Here is a 21,019-nt window from a genome sequence, read left to right on the forward strand (position 1 = left end):
GGACTTTCTGGTCAGTATAGCATAGGAATCTTAACTATTGTTAGGATTCAGTAGTCAGTCATCCAGTATCCACTACTTAAATTCCTACTATGACAGGGTGGTTAGGGCTTTGGAAATTGACAAAGCATTGGTTCCTAAGAATAAGAGAAGGGGAGAGGAAAGTGATCTATCCCTCTCATGCTGTGATGGGCCCAGCACCCACTTCCTGACTAGTTCTGTGGGACCTATCTGAGAGCACTCTACAGTGCTTTACTCCCTATACAGGTGCATAACCGTCCAGCCTCCTGTCTTGTCCTGGGTTTCAGCCTCTGGCTTTAACTGGTCTTTCTTTTGCCACTCTTACGCAGTTACGCTCAGGACATGTGCCTAAATTGTTCACCCGCTGGCTGTTCTTTGGATTATTAGTTTAAGTAAAACCAGATGTTTGAACAATGCATGCATTTCTGTAGACATTTGCAAGGACTTCCGTCTGCGTAACAAGTATCAATACAGTCTTTCTGTCACTCATGTTTCTGAGCACCTACTGTGTGCCAGGCACTGGGGATATAATGATGAAGCAAGAACAGGGATTCGTTGTAATTTTTTTTAAGTTTGTATATTTTGAAGATGTTGTGTAATAAAAATTAAAAAGTAAATCCCTGACACTGTGAAGTTTACACAGTAGTGGTCATCTAACACTGTGAAAGTGTAGAGTTAATTTGTCTAGTTCATGCTTGGGTTGTCCACTGTGTTGATTATCTGAGTAAAGTTTTTAATCCTAACATGACACATCTTTACTCCCATTTATATAGGTGTTACTTTTTTTTTTTTTAAGCCTCAGTAAAATATTGCCTTAAAAATAAGTAACTGCATCTGGGGAAGAATTTGGAGAACAACTGTATTATCTCTTAAACTGATGGTAGGTCAACTGGTGTTCACTATATTAGTCTGTAACCTTTTTTTAAGTCTGAAGTATTTGGTAATTCAAAAAGAAATGGTAATGCCTTAAAGCTAAATATAAATTTTAAGAGAGTATCCATGTCTTTGATAACTTACATGCATAAATAATAAAATCGACAGTAGATATCTGCCGCCAGTGTAGGTGTGTGTGTCTGTAACTGACGGAGCATATAGTGTGGTAAGCAACAGCCCCCAGGGGAACAGCCAGGGGCCGGCTGGCCGGCCAGCCCCGTAACGGCGCCCCCAGGAGAAATTTCTCCTCTTTCTCCGTTGGCGCTTCAGATGTGTGTCACAGATGTTTGCAGGATATTATGTTGGGAGAAAAATGACGGCAGATAGATGACCATTCTTACTAAACTCATAAAAACATCCATAAAGTGTTGGTTGCAATGAAGTCCAAAATGGGTCTCCTTGATTGCCGCTTCTCCTCTGCTCTTGGAGAAGTGAAAATGGTAGCGTGACCCATCTGGTCTGATCGGGACAATCACCGTGAAGATATTTCTCTTTTAGTCCAAGGAGCCCCTTTGCCCTCTGAGCTGTTACTGTGAGTGATAATTACTTGGTGAGGAGCCTGGATCATTTTAGGAGTCACTGGCCCAGAAAGGAAAATGAAACATTTTTCCTTAAGTCCTTAAAAAGAGGGGAAAACATCCTTTCTATCCTACCGTGGATACTGAGTGCCATTCATTCATTTTTTTTTTTTCCCCAGGAGTGAGAGAGTCCCATCAGATAAACATTTTTAAGATAATTGCTTCCATCCTACACCTTGGAAATGTGGAGATTCAAGCGGAGCGCGATGGTGAATCCTGCAGTATCTCAGTAAGTTGCCCACCGGCACCCGAGATAACACGTACACAACTTACTCTGTCCGTAGAGCTTTATACAACTGAAATGCCTTTACGCTTAGAGGACATTCATAGGTTATTTATTCTTAAGGGGAATGGTCTCTGTTCCCTTGCTGATAATTATTTAAAACGACAAATTCTTTTCAAATCAGCTGCCATCAGTTTCTGTCACTGAGGGCAGGGAATTTAGTGGTTACTCAATAAATTATTTCTGATGGTTTGATTTCCCAAGTACCCGAGGTCCATGGAATTCTACAGTGCTATCAGCTCATGAGTACTTCCGGTCTGCTTGCAGGGATATGAGGGAGTGTTGGACACTGTGTCCAAGGAGCTTACAATCTAATTGGGTGGACAGGACAGATAACCACAGTTGCCAAGATTTTGACAGTACAAAGGAGAGAATACTGAGACATCTATATGACAGTATTGCAAACTACGAAGTGCTCCATAAATGCTCTTAATGACTGTTACTTTCTTGGTGCCTGGCGTAGTACCTTCTATGTGGGAGATAAAAAATGTCTAAGTGGGTGGGTGGGGGAACACTGCCGGTTACAAGTAGTATAGACAGCATGTTGTGTGCTCTCTGGTATGTGATGGTGTGGGGCTGGACTAAAAAACTGCTATTCTGACCTTGAGTAAGGAATCTGCAATTGTTTCTTTCTTTTAGGCCTCTTCTCTGTCCATTTATGGCCAAGTCCTGGGAGGTACAAAGTATGATTCTTGCTACCAAGGTCTTAGAATTTAAATAACTGGGGAAATACAGAAGACAGCACTACAGAATAGGAATGTGGGCATGCGTCCAGGCCACGCACAAGCTGATCTTCTTTCAATTGTGCAGACATTTTTTAACCCAGTTAAACCTGGCCCTGCCTTGAGGGAGAGGAAGTCCTGAATGGTAGCTGGCATTTGGCCGAGCTCATCACCCCCATACACCTACAAGAGAAATAGCCTTGGATTTGGAACCCCTGGCCCCATCAGGCCTGCCGCCATCCTCCGCACGGAGTCTGCAGCCTCGTGAGAGGATCACCCGCTGGGCCCAGTGTGAAAGCAGGGAATGTTGGAGCTGGGCAGCGCTCGGTGCCCCGGGACATCGGCGTGTGTGTGTGCCTGTCGGCGTGTATGTGCCTGTGTGTGTGTGTGTGTGTGTGTGTGTGTGTGTGTGTGTGTGTGTGGCGGGGCAGTGTGGCTGGCCGTGGTGATGCTGGGAGACGGATTGAGGTGGGCAGAAGAGAACCTGGTGCCTTGGTGGGGTGGCGGATGGGCCTCTAGTGCAGGCCAGACACTCTTTAGGGCCAGTGAAGCATTGTCCCTCTTGAGAAGGGCACAGAGGGTCTGTGCCTCCCTTCCCAGCACGTCCCCATAAATGTCCCCCGGTTCCTTAGGGCAACCGAATGCTGCCTAGTGTTGGGGACAGGTGAGATTGGGAACACTGGCATTAAAGACTCCTGATGTAGGCTGGCCAAATGCAGGGAAGCTGACAGATTTCCCTTGGCCTCCCCCCTCCCCTCCCCCAGTCTCCTCCTTCTCAAGGTCACATCCTGGTCACATCCCCCGTCGTGGGTTCTTACAGCGTTCATGCCTGTCCTCCGTATCTCTCAGCATGGTTGTAATTTTACATTTATTATGGGATGATTTGCTGTGTGTCTCTCTCCCTCATGAGACTCCAAAGTCTATGAGAACGGGGACTGTTTGCTCGCTGTTGTATCACCAGCACCCAGCACGGTGCCCAGGACTTGGTAGATGCCCAGTAAGCAGATGGATGGATGATGGAGGCTCCGAAGGCTCAGGGGTGACGCAAGTGAGCAAATAGATGAACACTGGGCGGGGCTGACGGTGAGGCCCGATGACCAGGGCCAGCGAGTTCCTGGGCGCCAGTGGCTGTGGGTTGAGTGAGACCAGGGCCTCTTTGGAGAGCTAGGACTTGGGCTTATCAGGGAAGTGTCTCTCTGATCTTAGAGCTTATCTTCCGCACCAGCCTCTGCAGGTACCTTCGGGTGAGAAGGAGAGTGAACGTTTACTGGTGGTATTTGATCGATGCCCGTTTCCCCCACTAAACTCCAGGACAGTGTCTGCTGTGCTCACTCTTCTAGCCCTGACACACACTGGCACCCATTGAGTGTGTGTGTAAAGACTGTGTGAAGGAGGGCTATCAGGGCACACTTGGGGAAAGGGGGGGGGAACAGAGGACACAAATGGTGCTGGAGGGAGGGGAGGATGCCTGACAGGTGGAGGCTTGGACACCAGGCCCTTACTCTCAGAGACGACAGGAAGTCAGAGGTTTCTGAGCACAGGTACGTGGTCTAGGCTGGTCTCATATTGTTCTCCAGTTAAAGGCTGTGTCGAGAGCTAATTCAGAGTGAGAAATTGGAGTCGGGGCTGCCAGGGTTCAAATCCTGGTTCTGCCACTTACTGATAGTTTCTTACCTGTTTCCTTATCTGCGGGCAGGGGTGATATTACCCACCTTGGCACAGGGCTCGAGGGCTTGAGTTCTCGACTGTTATCATCATTGTTGGCAGAGCCAGAATGGACCTTCTGAGCATCCGTCTCCCCTCACAGGGTTGGAAAGACTAAGGCCCAGAGAGAGGAAACTCTCTCTCTAAGGCCACAATGACAGTTAATGGCAAAGCCCAGCCAGCGTTCTTGCTCCACGCCACCGCCGGCCCTGCGCCTTCCTCTGGACGGGCTGTCTTCCACTAGCCTGATGTTCCCCATCCATGCCCAGCACGCTGCCGGGCACGCAGTGTGCGCTTGCTCGAGAAATGCTTTGCTAAGTGGGTGCTGGTGCACGGATTTTGGTTTATGCCTTGGGTGCGTAGGGTGGACCTCCCGCTGTGGAGGGGTGTCTGTCCAGATGCAGTGTGCCTTCTGCTTGGTAGTTGTTACTTTTAATTAAAGCGTGAATATATGTCCCGTAACTGCCAGAGTTACCTTGGAGATGCAGTAGCATGCGATTACTTGGACACCAGAGGCAACTTGTTTCTTGAACTTGGCAATATGGGCCCATGAAACTCATCAGCTGCCTATGATGCTGGCTGTCTTTAATGGATTTAGCATCATTTGATTACGCTTAAGTGTAATTGCATAAGGTTAAATCAGTTTCAGTTAGTACCTTTAATCAACAGTCAGGAGTGGGTAATAGATGGGCAGGCCACTCCCTGCTGCAGCTGATGGGAGCCTGCCCTGTGGTGATGATTGAAAAGGACCAGCACTTGTGGAAGTGTGTGTGTGTGTGTGTGTGTGTGTGTGTGTGTGTGTGTGTGCGTGTGTGTGTGTGTGTGTGTGTGTGTGTGTGTGTGTGTGTGTTTACAGAGTACGTTAACAAGCCGATTCCACCACATTCAACCTACTGTCCCTCTCCCGTCCCCCCCCCCCCCCACTTTTGTTGAGTAAAGTCAGTTAATGGCCTTTGTAACTATTACTCCAACTCCACAAACCTACTCCGGAAAAACTGGCCTTAATGACTTTTGGAGGTTCTTTCCTACTCTGACATTTTATTATTTTGTAATTGTGTGTATTTGGGTAGATGGATTTTAAGTATCTGTAGGAGGGAGAAAAAATGGGCTGGGGAAATGGCACAGTTATCTGTGTTAATTTTCATTGAAGAAGCCTGCATTTACGCGGTGGCAGCGTCATCAGAAAATGATTCCCACAAGCAATTCAGGGCCATTAGGAGGTGGCACATGACATTCTAAAGGATTCCCTTTCAGCCTCGGAGTTATTAAGCTCTCCAGCAGGCTCATGGCTGGGTTATCAACTTCCCCTGGGGGATTTAGATGAGGGAATGAATAATGGGCTAGAAGAACCTCTAGAGGAAAAGCAGGTTTTCTGTGGGGTGTTGTGAATGGGCAGCAAGGGGGACCCAGGACACCTACACACTTGGGAAATAAAACTCTGTGGGTGACTTGGTTATCAGGGACTCAAGGGCAAGGTGATGTGATTGGTACTTTGGGTAATTGAAGGTCAAGATGAAATGCAGCTGGCTACCTGGGTGCGTTCTTATACTTCTCTGGGGCTCAGTTTCTTACCTGTAGGCGAAGGGACTTACGCTGGAGGCACCCCTAGTTTTTCCCAGCTCTAAACATGAATATCAGTTACAGTGTTCCAAGTGATCTTCCCAAGTCAAAATCTGTTCCTTATTTTTTGCCATTTGTCCTAGCTCTCCACCTAGATTCGCTTTCTTTCCAAGTGGCAAGTGCTTAAAGAATGTAAATAAGTTCCGTTATGTGTTTAGTATGACCGGGGCTAAGATGAAAGCAAATCTGCTTGGAAGCTTAGGACGGTGTGATGTCAGTGTGCTGTCATCGTCCAAGGGGGTCAGCTCAGGGCTCGTCCCGAGCGCACTGCTCTAGACCGCGTGCGAGCCCAAGGTAACACTCAAAAGCGAGGACCTTTCCGGGGCTGTGGATTGAGCGCTGCATGTGGAACTCTGCAGCTGGAAGCTACGTTCACTGGGATTTTGCCGCTGGCTCCTTATTCTTAACAGATTATCTGTTCCTAAGTTATCAGTTCTCATCCTGCACCCTTCACTCCGGAGCCCTCTCCTCCAGTTACCCTTCAGGCCCTGGCAGGGGAGGAGGGGACAGGGAAAGTGGAGAGTTGTTTTTTAAAGCCCTGCTGCTGATGTGTTCATGAGCAGGTATTATCAGTTTGAGCAACACTCTTTGGGCCCCTATTGTCACCTAGTGGTGTGAGAGTGCATGAGATGGCTGGGGCAGTGGCTAGGGATGAAATGGGGTTCTGGGGGGCCTAGAGTTGGGTTCCTTCCCTCCCTAGAGCATGGTGGTGGGCTGTCCTCCACGCCCCTCCTGAACCCTTCTCCCATGTCTCTTCCAGCCCAAGGATGAACACCTGAGCAACTTCTGCCAGCTGCTGGGGGTGGAGCACAGTCAGATGGAGCATTGGCTGTGCCATCGCAAGCTGGTCACCACCTCGGAGACCTACGTCAAGACCATGTCCCTGCAGCAGGTGGTCAACGCGCGCAACGCCCTGGCCAAGCACATCTACGCCCAGCTGTTTGGCTGGATCGTGGGGCATGTCAACAAGGCCCTGCACACCTCGCTCAAGCAGCACTCCTTCATCGGGGTCCTGGACATCTACGGGTAGGACGGTACCTCCTGCTGCCGATCACTGGTGTCTTCCTGCTGGCATTTTAGAGCCAGCGGGGACCTTGGAGACCTTCCTGGTGGTTCTCAACCAGGGGAGTGTGAAATATGGGGGAAGGGAGCATTTTTGGCTGGGTCTCTGCCGGCACTTGGTGGCCCAAGGCCAGAGATGCTAGGTGTCCTACAATACAGAGGACAGTCCCGAGGAAGAATGGACCCTATCAAACACCAGTAGCTCCCCCACTGAGAAACCCCACAGACAGCCCTTTGTCCTTGTGGGAAACTGAGGCCCAGAGATGGCAGTGTCTTGTTCAACATCAGACTGGAGGTTTCTGTGAACTTAAATTCAGGTTTTCTACTTCAGTTATGTTTTATTTAAAACTATCATCCGACCTCATTCACGATGTTACCAATCAAGGTGATTGTTTTAATACCGTAACTGTGCCCAGGGCTGCGATACAGATTGGTACTGTGTGTGGTCATTCCTGAAGTTTCTCTGCATTTTAGAATTCTAGGCTAGTGGAAAAGGCAGTTACTCATGACAGTGTAACTTACAGGGAGAGGCAACCTGGCATGTAGAGAGTGTACTTCACTAGGCACTAGGAGACTGGCTTTCTGACTCATTGCTGTCCCCAGCTAGCTGAATGACCTCTACAGATCACAGCCCTTCTATTCTTTAGTTTCTACAGCTTGAAAGGAAGTTTTGAGCCACAAGTCTCTCTTAGGTGCATTCCAGGTCCTTCTAGAATTGCTTGAAATTATATGCACTGGGCTGAAACCTTACCTGCACTTCTTTTATGATCAATGTCCTGCCCTCTTTAAGCTAATAATAGATGAAATCCTCCTGGATCTTTGTATCACAGAGGTCATGGTTTCTGTCTTAAAATAGAACTTTGGACGCTTAGAAGTGCAGAGTTGTAACAGCCACGACACTCTGGTAGAAACGACTGCTCAGTGGGCTGACAAGCTGGTGCTCGCCTCATGTTGAGGCTGTAGTAAAGGAAAACCTCCTCTAGAAGCGGCCGCTTTCCCGTGCAAAGATAGGCTCAGCTCCATCTCTGATGCGCTTGTTCATCACTGGGCTTTGAATCAAATCATGTCACATGCTGTGGCAGTAAACTTGATTTCTGGCATCACAGAGGCTTCCAGAACATGCTGCAGAGTTAAGTCACATGCACGAGCTACATAATACAAGAGACAACAGAAGAAATTGTAACAGGGTCGGTTTGAGGGTTTGGACACTTGGTGCTGTACGAGTTTCAAGGCAGAAGAGTGCACGCTTGTTGGCACAGTCAGGAAAAGCTTCACGTGGAAGGTGAGGCTTGAAATCGATCTTTCAAGGAGAGAGTAGAACATGGGTGGGGGGGGAGACCCTTTGGGACAGGAGCACAGTCCAGATGGTAGGAAATAAGCCACCTCCTAGGTGATGCGGAGCACAGTGGAGGATGACCTGGGGGGAGGCAGGAGAATGCATCCTCCCAGGGCTCTCCAGGGTTCTAGCCGAGTGACTGTGGACATGCCACTTCTCTTCTGCTCCATTGAGTGCCTGCTTTTTGACTCAGCCCTTCCAGTTGCTCTGGGGAGAGCAACACAGAACAGTCTGTGCACCCTGGAAACATACTACCGAGCTGTCAGTAATTAATTCTGTGTCATTCATTCCTCTGCCATGAGTATTTTCAGGTAATTGGGTTTCAAAAAAACTGACCTTTAGTGTCACATTCTGATGTAAGAGAGAAAGTCAGGATGCAGCATCTGACCTGGTTCCCTTAATCTACTTGGGCAAGACTCTATTTTTACTGAGTTTTCGGTGTGGGAAGATTAATGTGGAGACTCACTGTTCTTGTTGTTTTTTAACATCTTTATTGGAGTATAATTGCTTTACAACGTTGTGTTAGTTTCTGCTGTATAACAAAGTGAATCAGCTCTATGCATACCTGTATCCCCATATCTCCTCCCTCTTGCGCCTCCCTCCCACCCTCCCTGTCCCACCCCTCTAGGTGGACACAAAGCACCGAGCTGATCTCCCTGTGCTATGCGGCTGCTTCCCACTAGCTATCTATTTTACGTTTGGTAGTGTATATATGTCCATGCCACTCTCTCACTTCGTCCCAGCTTCCCCTTCCCCCTCCCCGTGTCCTTAAGTCCATTCTCTACGTCTGTGTCTTTATTACTACCCTGCCCCTAGGTTCATCAGAACCATTTGTTTTTCTCGATTCCATATATATGTGCTAGCATACGGTATTTGTTTTTCTCTTTCTGACTTACTTCACTCTGTATGACAGACTCTGCGTCGATCCACCTCACTACAAATGACTCAGTTTTGTTTCTTTTTATGGCTGAGTAATATTCCATTGTATATATGCGCCACATCTTCTTTATCCATTTGTCTGTCAATGGATACTTAGGTTGCTTCCATCTCCTGGCTGTTGTAAATAGTGCTGCAATGAACATTGTGGTACATGTTTCTTTTTGAATCACAGTTTTCTCAGGGTATACGCCCTGTAGTGGGATTGCTGGGTCATATGGTAATTCTATTTTTAGTTTTTTAAGGAACCTCCATACTGTTCTCCATAGCGCCTGTATCAATTCACATTCCCACCAACAGTGCACGGGTGTTCCCTTTTCTCCACACCCTCTCCAGCATTTATTGTCTTTAGATTCTTTGATGATGGCCATTCTGACTGGTGTGAGGTGATACCTCATTGTGGTTTTGATTTGCATTTCTCTAATGATTAGTGATGTTGAGCATCCTTTCATGTGTTTGTTGGCAATCTGTATATCTTCTTTGGAGAAATATCTGTTTAGGTCTCCTGCCCATTTTTGGATTAGGTTGTTTGTTTTTTTGATATTGAGCTGCATGAGCTGCTTGTAAATTTTGGAGATTAATCCTTTGTCAGTTGCTTCATTTGCAAATATTTTCTCCCATTCTGAGGGTTGTCTTTTCGTCTTGTTTATGTTTTTGTTTGCTGTGCAAAAGCTTTTAACTTTCATTAGGTCTCATTTGTTTATTTTTGATATTTCCATTTCTCTAGGAGGTGGGTCAGAAAGGATCTTGCTGTGATTTATGTCACAGAGTGTTCTGCCTATGTTTTCCTCTAACAGTTTTATAGTGTCTGGCCTTATATTTAGGTCTTTAATCCATTTTGAGTTTATTTTTGTATATAGTGTTAGGGAGTGTTCTAATTTCATTCTTTTACATGTAGCTGTCCAGTTTTCCCAGCACCACTTATTGAAGAGGCTGCCTTTTCTCCATTGTATATTCTTGTCTCCTTTATCAAAAATAAGGTGACCATATGTGCATGGGTTTATCTCTGGGCTTTCTATCCTGTTCCATTGATCTATATTTCTGTTTCTATGCCAGTACCATACTGTCTTGATTACTGTAGCTTTGTAGTATAGTCTGAAGTCAGGATTCCTCCAGCTCCATTTTTCTTTACAAGATTGCTTTGGCTATTTGGGGTCTTTTATGTTTCCATACAAATTGTAAAAGTTTTTGTTCTAGTTCTGTGAAAGATGCCATTGGTAGTTTGATAGGGCTTGCATTGAATCTGTAGGTTGCTTTGGGTAGTATAGTCATTTTCACAATGTTGATTCTTCCAATCCAAGAACATGGTATATATCTCTCCATCTGTTTGTATTGCCTTTAATTTCTTTCATCATTGTCTTATAGTTTTCTGCATACAGGGCTTTTGTCTCCTTATGTAAGTTTCATTCTTAGGTATTTTATTCTTTTTGTTGCAGTGGTAAATGGGAGTGTTTCCTTAATTTCTCTATCAGGTTTTTCATCATTAGTGTACAGGAATGCCAGAGATTTCTGTGCATTAATTTTGTATCCTACTACTTTACCAAATTCATTGAATAGCTCTAGTTGTTTTCTGATAGCATCCTTATGATTCTCTATGTCTAGTATCATGTCATCTGCAAACAGTGACAGTTTTACTTCTTTTTCAATTTGGATTCCTTTTATTTCTTTTTCTTCTCTGACTGCTGTGGCTAAAACTTCCAAAACTATTTTGAATAATAGTGGTGAGAGTGGGCAACCTTGTCTTGTTCCTTATCTTAGAGAAAATGGTTTCAGTTTTTCACCATTGAGAATGATGTTGGCTGTGATATTTGTCATATATGGCCTTTATTAGGTTGAGGTAGGTTCCCTCTATGCCCACGTTCTGGAGAGTTTTATCATAAATGGGTGTTGAATTTTGTCAAAAGCTTTTTCTGCATCTGTTGAGATTATCAAATGGTTTATATCCTTCAGTTTGTTAATATGGTGTATCCCATTGATTGATTTGCATATATTGAAGAATCCTTCCATTCCTGGGATAAACCCCACTTCATCATGGTGTGTGATCCTTTTAATGTGCTGTTGGATTCTGCTTGCTAGTATTTTGTTGAGGATTTTTGCATCTGTGTTCATCAGTGATATTGGCCTGTAGTTTTCTTTCTTTGTGACATCTTTGTCTGGTTTTGGTATCAGGGTGATGGTGGCCTTGTAGAATGAGTTTGGGAGTGTTCCTCCCTCTGCTATATTTTGGAAGAGTTTGAGAAGGGTAGGTGTTAGCCCTTTTCTAAATGTTTGGTAGAATTCACCTGTGAAGCCATCTGGTCCTGGGCTTTTGTTTCTTGGGAGTTTTTCAATCACATTTTCAATTTCAATGCTTGTGATTGGTTTGTTCATATTTTCTGTTTCTTCCTGATTCAGTCTTTGAAGGTTGTACTTTTCTAAGAAGTTGTTTACTTTTTCCAGGTTGTCCATTTTATTGGTATATGGTTGTTTGTAGCAGTCTCTCCTGATCCTTTGTATTTCTGCAGTGTCAGTTGTTACTTCTCCTTTTTCATTTCTAATTCTTTTTTTAAAATTTTTTTAGTTTTTATAAACTTTCTTCTTTTGATTTATTTATTTTGGCTGTATTGGGTCTTCGTTGCTTCACGCAGGCTTTCTCTAGTTGCGGTGAGTGGGGGATACTCTTTGTTGTGGTGCGTGGTCCTCTCACTGCAGTGGCCTCTCTGTTGTGGAGCACAGGCTCTAGGGCGTGTGGGCTTCAGTAGTTGTGGTGCATGGACTTCAGTAGTTGTGGCTGGTGGGCTGTAGAGCGCAGGCTCAGTAGTTGTGGCGCATGGGCTTAGTTGCTCTGCAGCATATGGGTTGGGATCTTCCCAGACCAGGGCTTGAACCCGTGTCCTCTGCATTGGCAGGTGGATTCTTAACCACTGCACCACCAGAGAAGCCTTCTAATTCTGTTGATTTGAGTCTTCTCCCTTTTTTTCTTGATGAGTCTGGCTGATGTTTTATCAGTTTCGTTTATCTTCTCAAAGAACCAGCTTTTACTTTTATTGATCTTTGCTATTGTTTCCTTCATTTCTTTTTCATTTATTTCTGATCTGATCTTTATGATTTCTTTCCTTCTGCTAACGTTGGGGTTTTTTTGTTCTTCTTTCTCTAATTGCTTTAGGTATAAGGTTAGGTTGTTTATTTGAGATTTTTCTTGTTTCTTGAAGTAGGATTGTATTACTATAAACGTCCCTCTTAGAGCTGCTTTTGCTGCATCCCATCGGTTTTAGGTCATCATGTTTTCATTATCACTTGTCTCTAGATATTTTTTGATTTCCTCTGTGATTTCTTCAGTGATCTCTTGGTTATTTAGTGGTGTATTGTTTAACCTCCATGTGTTTGTATATTTTACAGTTTTTTTCCTGTAATTGATACCTAGTCTCATAGCATTGTGGTCAGAAAAGATGCTTGATACGATTTCAATTTTCTTAAATTTACCAAGGCTTTATTTATGACCCAAGATATGATCTGTCCTGGAGAATGTTCCATGAGCACTTGAGAAGAAAGTGTATTCTGTTGTTTTTGGATGGTATTTCCTATAAATATCAGTTAAGTCCACCTGGTGTAATATGTCATTTAAAGCTTGTGTTTCCTCATTTATTTTCATTTTGGAGGATCTGTCCATTGGTGAAGGTGGCGTGTTAAAGTCCCCTTCTCTTATTGTGTTAATGTCTATTTCCCCTTTTATGCCTGTTAGCATTTGCCTTATGTATTGAAGTGCTCCTGTGTTGGGTGCATAAATATTTACAATTGTTATATCTTCTTCTTGGATTGATCCCTTCATCATTATGTAGTGTCCTTCTTTGTCTCTTGTAATAGTCTTTGTTTTAAAGTCTGTTTTGTCTGATATGAGTATTGCTACTCCAGCTTTCTTTTGATTTCCATTTGCATGGAATATCTTTTTCCACCCCCTCACTTTCAGTCTGTATGTGTCCCTAGGTCTTCTAGACAGCATATATATGTGTCTTGTTTTTGTATCCATTCAGCCAGTCTGTGTCTTGTGGTTGGAGCATTTAATCCATTTACATTCAAGGTAATTATCGATATGTATGTTCCTGTTACCATTTTCTTAATTGTTTGGGGTTTTTTTTTTTGTGGGTCTTTACTTGGTTATAGGTTTTTCTCTTTCATCACTTTAAATATGTCCTGCCACTCCCTTCTGGCTTTCTGAGTTTCTGCTAAATATCAGCTGTTAACCTTATGGGGATTCCCTTGTATGTTATTTGTTGCTTTTCCCTTGCTGTTTTTAATATTTTTTCTTTGTAATTAATTTTTGATAGTTTGATTAATATGGATCTTAGTGTGTTTCTCCTTGGATTTATCCTGTATGGGACTCTCTGCACTTCTGGTCTTGATTGACTGTTTCCTTTCCCATGTTAGGGAAGTTTTTGACTATGATCTCTTCAAATATTTTCTCAGACACTTTCTTTTTCTCCTCTTCTTCTGGGACCCCTATAATTCAAATTCTGATGTGTTTAATGTTGTCCCAGAGGTCTCTTGAGACTCTCCTCAATTCTTTTCATTCTTTTCTCTTTATTCTGCTCTGCGGCTGTTATTTCCACTATTTTATCTTCCAGGTCACTTATCCATTATTCTACCTCAGTTATTATTCTATTGATTCCTTCTACAGTATTTTTAATTCCATTTATTGTGTTGTTCATCATTGTTTGTTTGCTCTTTAGTTCTTCTAGGTCCTTGTTAAACGTTTCTTGTATTTTCTCCGTTCTATTTCCAAGATTTTGGATCATCTTTACTATCATTACTCTGAATTCTTTTTCAGGTAGACTGCCGATTTCCTCTTCATTTGTTTGGTCTTGTGGGTTTTTTCCCTTGTTCCTTCATCTGCTGCATATTTCTCTGTCTTCTCATTTTGTTTAACTTACTGTGTTTGGGGTCTCCTTTTCACAGTCTGAAGGTTCGTAGTTCCTGTTATGTTTGGTGTCTGCCCACAGTGGGTGAGGTTGGTTCAGTGGGTTGTGTAGACTTCCTGGTGGAGGGACTGGTGCCTTTGTTCTGGTGGGTGGGGCTGGATCTTGTCTTTCTGGTGGGCAGGGCTGTGTTTGGTGGTGTGTTTTGGGGTGTCTGTGAACTTAGTATGACTTTAGGCAGCCTTTCTGCTAATGGGTGGTGCTGTGTTCCTGTCTTGCTAGTTGTTTGGCATGGGGTGTCCAGCACTGGAGCTTGCTTGCCGTTGGGTGGAGCTGGGTCTTAGTGTTCAGGTGGAGATCTCTGGGAGAGCTCTCGCCGATTGATATTACTTGGGGCTGGTAGTTCTCTGGTGGTCCATTGTCCTGGACTCGGCTCTCCCACCTTGGAAGCTCAGACCTGACATGTGACCAGAGCACGAAGACCCTGCCAGCCACACAGCTTGGAAGAAAAGGAAGAAGAAGAAGAAAAAAGAACGAACAGATACTACCCAAAACCAAATGGTAAAAGCAAAACTAAACGGACAAAATCACATAAAGGAACATACACATACACACTCACAAAAAGAAAAAAAAAGGGAAAAAAATTTTTGTAAATAGTAAGAAAATAAAAATTTAGAAAAAAGAAAGAGAGCAGCCCAATCAGTAAACAAATCCACCAATGATAGCAAGCACTAAAAACTAAACTAAGATAAACGTAACACCAGAAACAAATCAGACGCAGAAAGCAAACCCCAAGTCTACAGTTGCTCCCAAAGTCCACCACCTGAACTTTGGGAACATTCATTGTCTATTCAGGTATTCCACAGATGCTGGGTTTATCAAGTTGATTGTGGGATTTAATCTGCTACTCATTAGGGTGAATAGAGAAATTTCCCTTTCTCTTCTTTGTTCACACAGCTCCTGGGGTTCAGCTTTGGTTTTGGTCTGTCCTCTGCGTGTAGGTTGCCCTCAGGTGTCTGTTTCCCACCCAGACAGGAGGAGGTTAAAGCAGCAGCTCATTAGGACTCTCTTGCTCACTCAGGCTGGGGACAGGGCGGGGTATGGTAGTCACAACTGGAATGTGGGCCTGCGGCAACTGAGGCCACCATAACATCAACAGCCTGAGGCGTGCAGTGTGTTCTCCCAGGGATGTTGTACCTGGATCATGGGACCCTGCCAGTGGCAGGCTGCACAGGCTCCCGGCGGCCGGTGTGGGTAGTGACCTGTGCTTGCACACAGGCTTCTTAGTTGCAGCAGCAGCGTTAGCAGTTCATGTCCGTCTCTGGAGTCTGAGCTGATAGCCGCGGCTCACGCCTGTCTCTGGAGCTCACTTAGACGGTTCCCTGCCTTCTGTGGGCACACAGAGCAGGAATCCCGTGTCCTCGCACACCCCAAAACAATGGTCTCTTGCCTCTTTGGCAGCTCCAGACTTCTTCCCGGACTCCCTCCCGGCTAGCTGTGGCGCACTAGCCCCCTTCAGTCTGTGTTCACGCAGCCAACCCCAGTCCTCTCCCTGCGCTCCGGCTCTGACCAAAGCCGAACCTCAGCTCCCAGCCCCGCCCGCCCCGGCGGGTGAGCAGACAAGCCCCTCGGGCTGGTGAGTGCTGGTCGGCACTGATCCTCTGTGAGGGAATCTCTCCGCTTTGCCCTCTGCACCCCTGTTGCTGTGCTCTCCTCCGTGGCTCCGAAGCTTCCCCTCCTCCACCCCGTCTCCACCAGTGAAGGGGCTTCCTAGTGTGTGGAAACTTTTCCTCCTTCACAGCTCCCTCCCAGTGGGGCAGGTCCCGTCCCTATTCTTTTGTCTCTGTTTTTCCTTTTTTCTTTTGCCCCACCCAGGTATGTGGGGAGTTTCTTGCCTTTTGGGAGGTCTGAGGTCTTCTGCCAGCGTTCAGTAGGTGTTCTGTAGGAGTTGTTCCACGTGTAGATGTGTTTCTGATGTATTTGTGGGGAGGAAGGTGAACTCCATGTCTTACTCCTCCGCCACATTGAAGGTCTCCCCGTTGTTAATGGCACGTAAAAGCAGTATGACTGCAGTGCTGCTGATACGTACAATACCATGCCTTAGTTCTGCTATAGGTACATGCTGTCTTAGCAGTGCCTTGAGCTTCAATAGGTAGCTCCTCCCTTCTAAGGGATCCCCAGCGAGAGGAAGGCCTCTGTGGGTTGGGCTGCTGGTGCTGCTGAGTCTGGAGGTGTTAGCTGAGCCCCTGCAAGCTGGGATTTTGTGTTCATATTTGCCATTTAATTTTTATAATTGAGTTTATTTGCTCTAAGATCCTGTGCCCGCCCAAAGGGGAGAAATAGATCACAGGGAAGACTTGTCTTTGGTGTGAAGGTGCACTTGTCCGTGGGTGGATGGGGATCCGTAGGACTCCATCTCCTATTTCTGGTGCCAGCGCCTGACCTGTGTGTCTCCTTCCTCCCCGTGCGGCCGTGGGTTCCTTTGAGAACATCTGACAGCTTTTCAGCGAGGACAGGTCCCATCGCAGGGGGACTGTGCAACCTGGGGCCCTAGACAAGCACTCTCGGGGAATCTCCTCCCCTTCTGCTTCCTTCCAGGTGCGCTATGCTGTTTCTCTTTTTTTTAATCCTTGTTCCTTCTCAGAAGCTAATTTACTTTTTCAAACCTTGTCATAAAGCGGTCATACTTAGAAAGCGATTCACCTCCTCTTGGGGAGAGAGAAATGCCATGCACGGTTCCTCCTCCGTCTGCCCAGTCAGTGCCGGCTTCACATGCTGTGGGCAGAGTTCAGGATGGCAAGTTAGATAAGGTGGGCTCAGCGTGAACCAGCTGCTGTCTAACTGGGCCGTTTGTGGCCAAGTAAAAGCACTTACAGACCACCCTGAAGGCACATACACCTGCTCCTCAACCGTTCTGGTCTGCTGAGAAGTCATTCTCTTTCTTTTCTGGTAAGAAGGTATGTAATGAACGCTTAGGAGACTAAAACCAAAAGCTTCACAGGAAAGCAGGTGACTTGAATCTGGAAGTACTCTTTCTGATCCATCAGGTTAATGACACTATTTCTTAATCCGGGAGAAAGTGGCAACATTTGGTGGAAACTGGGATTTACATTGAACTATTTACTGTCATCTCCCTTTCCCAATCATGGTGTTCTTCTGCCTTGTTTCCTGTGGGCTTCAGACACCTTCCAGCTCTCTTTCAGAAACCTTCAGAAAAGATACCTTTCAGAAACCCACTGAATCTTTTGTTTTCAGTTACTTGAAAGTGGGTGTCCTGCTTGGTACTCTACCTCTGTGACCCTGTCTAACGACCTCCTCTCATTTCAAACTAATTCCTGTTTCTAGGCTTTATTTACAAACAATATGACTATGGCAAGTGATTCTTCCATGGCATCTGAAAACTCCAGCATTTTTTAAATATTTTGAGTTTCCTACCCAAATCCCTGACCACCAAACTCTGGAGAGGGAGGAGACCATCTATCCCAATGTCTCACTCGTTGTTTCTCAGCCCTAGATGTGGGGATACCTTGATGCACATAGAAGGTGCCCTTGGGATGACCTAATGTTTTTAATGTTCTTACTCCTCCTTGTCACCTGTGAGCAAAAGAGAGCGTGTGGCAGCTGCAGAGAGCGGGAAGGAGGGTGGGGCTAGGTTTCTGAATACATTAAAGCCCACTGATTAAGAGGAAAGGAAGAAGGAGTTATCTTCCTCTCTGAATTAGGTTGGGAATGTGCAACAAGCAAATAAGAGTGGGATTGCTGCCCCCTCCCCTGCAAGCAGGTACTGATTCCTTCAGCTGGGATGACTGTCCGTAGATAAACTGTAGCACCTAGCTAGAGTGTTACTGGGTCACCAGTCAGGCTCATTCTAGAGACAACTGGAAGGAGTTTCATAGTATAAATGAGCCACTCCAGATTTTTGTATAAATGTTTAATGTGTCACTATAGAATCAGCAGCTAGAGTGAATAAACAGTCACTTCTGTGGACATAAGCAAGCAGTGTGTGAGCCAGCATCATACATACATACCTCCCCTTATCATGATCTTCTGAAGGGTGGTTAGTTCAGATGGTAGAAAAGGCTGTGAGCGCCTACGTAAATTGCTTGGGCCACAGCTGCCTCCACCGCAGCTGTGGTGAGCCCCCTGCTCATAGGCCCTTCTCTCAGGCTCTCCTGAACAGTTCCAGATACCCAGTGTCCTGGTAGAAGCACGGCTTCCCTACATCTCGCTCCCCTGCCCCAGCTCCAAAAAGTGCAGAGCAAGCAACACCCAGGGCAATTTAGCCAACCCAAGCCAAGCTCTGTTCCTTAACTAAGGATCTGTGAAGCTGCCTGCAGGGTATTTCTTACCAGGCAGGGGATGGAAATTAATAGGAGAGAGCCAGGCAGCTTTTGGCTGGGGTTTCCTTTTCGTGTTGCATTAACCAGCATTTGCCTCTACAGGCTTGGTTAATTACAATCGTAATCCTTTATTCCTCTCTCCTCCTCGAGGCAATGAGAAATAAATGGTTCCAATTTGGGAAGAATACACATTTATTTGTCTTTGACCTGAGCCTTCAAAATGCCAAGACAGCAGGAGGCTTTGGCTATGGCCAACTCATTCTTGAAGAGGACAGTTGGCCTAGGGGACTTTGGGAGCAAGGCAGGGATAGATTCATGCCTAATGCCGAGGAATGGTGAGGGAGAGGATGCCGAGGGACGTTTGGGCCCCAGGAGCAGGAAATGGGGTTTGCTGGGATTGTATATCTTCCTCAGTTCTTGTGTTACTTTCTGTGTCTCTTATGGTATTTCCTAACTTTAAATTTGCATCCAGCTCTACTCAGTGCTTTTTAATGATTTAAAAAGTATTTTTAAATTGTAGTTTAAAAAAAACACACAATATAAAATTTACCATCTTAACCGTTTTTACATATACAGTGCAGTAATGTTAAGTATATTCACATTGATGTGCAATAGATCTCTAGAACTTTTTCATCTTGGAAAACTGAAACTCTATACATTAAACAACTCCCATCTTCCCTCACCCAGCCCCTGGCAACCACCATTCTACGTTCTGTCTCTATGATTTTTTTTTTTTTTTTTTTTTTTTTTTGCGGTACACAGGCCTCTCACTGTTGTGGCATCTCCCTTTGCGGAGCACAGGCTCTGGACACGCAGGCTCAGCGGCCATGGCTCACGGGGCCAGCCGCTTCACGGCATGTGGGATCTCCCCGGACCGGGGCGTGAACCCGTGTCCCCTGCATTGGCAGGCGGACTCTTAACCACTGCGCCACCAGGGAGGCCCTTGTCTCTATGATTTTGATACTTCCACAGACTTTGTGTAAATGGAATCATAGTATCTATCTTCTGGGACCATCTTATTTCACTTAGCGTAACGTCCTCAAGATTCAACCATGTTGTAGCATGTGACAGGATTTCCTTTTTTTTTAAAGGTGAATAATACTGCATTTTATGCATGTACCACATTTTATTTATCTATCCATTGATGGACATTTGGGCTGCTTCTGCCTCTTGGCTATTGTGAAAATGCTGCAATGACCAAGGAAGGGTGTGCAAATATCTCTTCTTTTAGACTTCTTGGATATATAACCAGAAGTAGGATTGCTGGATCATATAGTAATTCTATTTTTAATTATTTGAGGAACATCCATGTTGTTTTTTATAGTAGCTGCACCATTTTACATTTTTACCAGTAGTGCCCAGGGGTTCCAGTTTCTCCACGTCCTTGCCAACACTTGTTGTTTTCTGTTTTTTTGATAGTGGACATCCCAATAGGTGTGAGGTGGTATCTCGTGGTTTTGATATGCATTTCTCTAATGATTTATGATGGTCTTTTCATATGCTTCTTGGCCATTCATATGTCTTCTTGGAGAAATGTTTTAAGTTCTTTGACCATTTTTAAATCAAGTTATTTACTTTTTTTTGAGTTGTAGGATTTCTTTATATATTCTGGATATTAACCCCTTTTCAGAAATATGATTTGCAAACATGTTCTACAGTTCTGTAAGTTGCCTTTAATGATATATTTTAAGTGAATTTCTTAGGCTCACCATTTACCTTCATCATTTTGATGGAAATTCTTCCTTTTTTTTGATGGAAATTCTTTGTGTCTTTGTTATGTTTTGTTTTCTTGGTCTCACTCTTCAAAATAGACTTACAGATAATTTCAGAACCCTAAGTTACTTATTCGGAGAAGACTACCCATCCCCTCTCTGTCTAGTATGGAAAGGTTTCATGGCGAATGGAGGGGGAGAAGTCAGTGATTGCATTTACCCTGCAGCCTGTGAACAGTGATCCAACCTTGGACAGCCCAGAAGATTCCTGGACATGTGTTCTTCAGGGTAGACATGCATAGCTGGCCCCAGTGTTCTCAGATCCAGCAGATCACCCGAAGCAACTGGGTTCTCCCTGGAATCTCTGAGTCTCCCAGGAGAGCCATGTAACTCAGAGTGCTCGAAAGTCAAGCTCAACCTTCCAGAATTGCTCTGACACAGCCCTTTGGGGCATTCCTGGAACCAAACACCACTACATAGTCTTAAAGCTTGGATAAATTCCCATTTCTCTCTGTCCATGCCAGCACCCCCATGAATTCACCCTCCTTTAAATTCTTGTAACACATAAAATCTCTACTAGGGAAGGTTTCATATACTGGTTTCATGTTACCCTCCTAATAGCTCTGTTGGGCAGGGTCCATGACTTGCTCTTCTTTGCAGCCCTTACAGTTCCTGGGACAGTTGACTGATGGATTGGGAGAGGGTTACCATATGGCGGGCATCTTTCTGTCCCACATTAGATTTTCAGACATGGAGAATAGCTGGGAATTGGAGCACACTGCAAACTGAATGGACTTAGGTCCTCCAGAAGAACTATTCTTGACCTTGGGATGTGAGCAGTGCCTAGAACTGTGCTGTCCCTGAAGGACAAGTCCTATGTGGG

At 45.1% G+C, this 21,019-nt stretch overlaps 1 protein-coding gene across 2 annotated transcripts in view; it reads left to right on the top strand.

Annotated features, from left to right (window-relative positions):
* MYO5B (myosin VB) overlaps positions 1-21,019 on the top strand; it is a 384,462-nt gene that overhangs the window by 235,546 nt on the left and 127,897 nt on the right. For both annotated transcript variants that reach the window (XM_079943248.1, XM_079943249.1), the window contains exons 9-10: positions 1,649-1,758; positions 6,619-6,884. In XM_079943248.1, coding sequence (XP_079799374.1) covers positions 1,649-1,758; positions 6,619-6,884 — 376 coding nt within the window. The remainder of the gene's footprint in view (positions 1-1,648; positions 1,759-6,618; positions 6,885-21,019) is intronic.

The sequence above is a fragment of the Stenella coeruleoalba genome (genome assembly GCF_951394435.1).
Source record: "Stenella coeruleoalba genome assembly, chromosome: 14".
Classification (NCBI taxonomy): domain Eukaryota; kingdom Metazoa; phylum Chordata; class Mammalia; order Artiodactyla; family Delphinidae; genus Stenella; species Stenella coeruleoalba.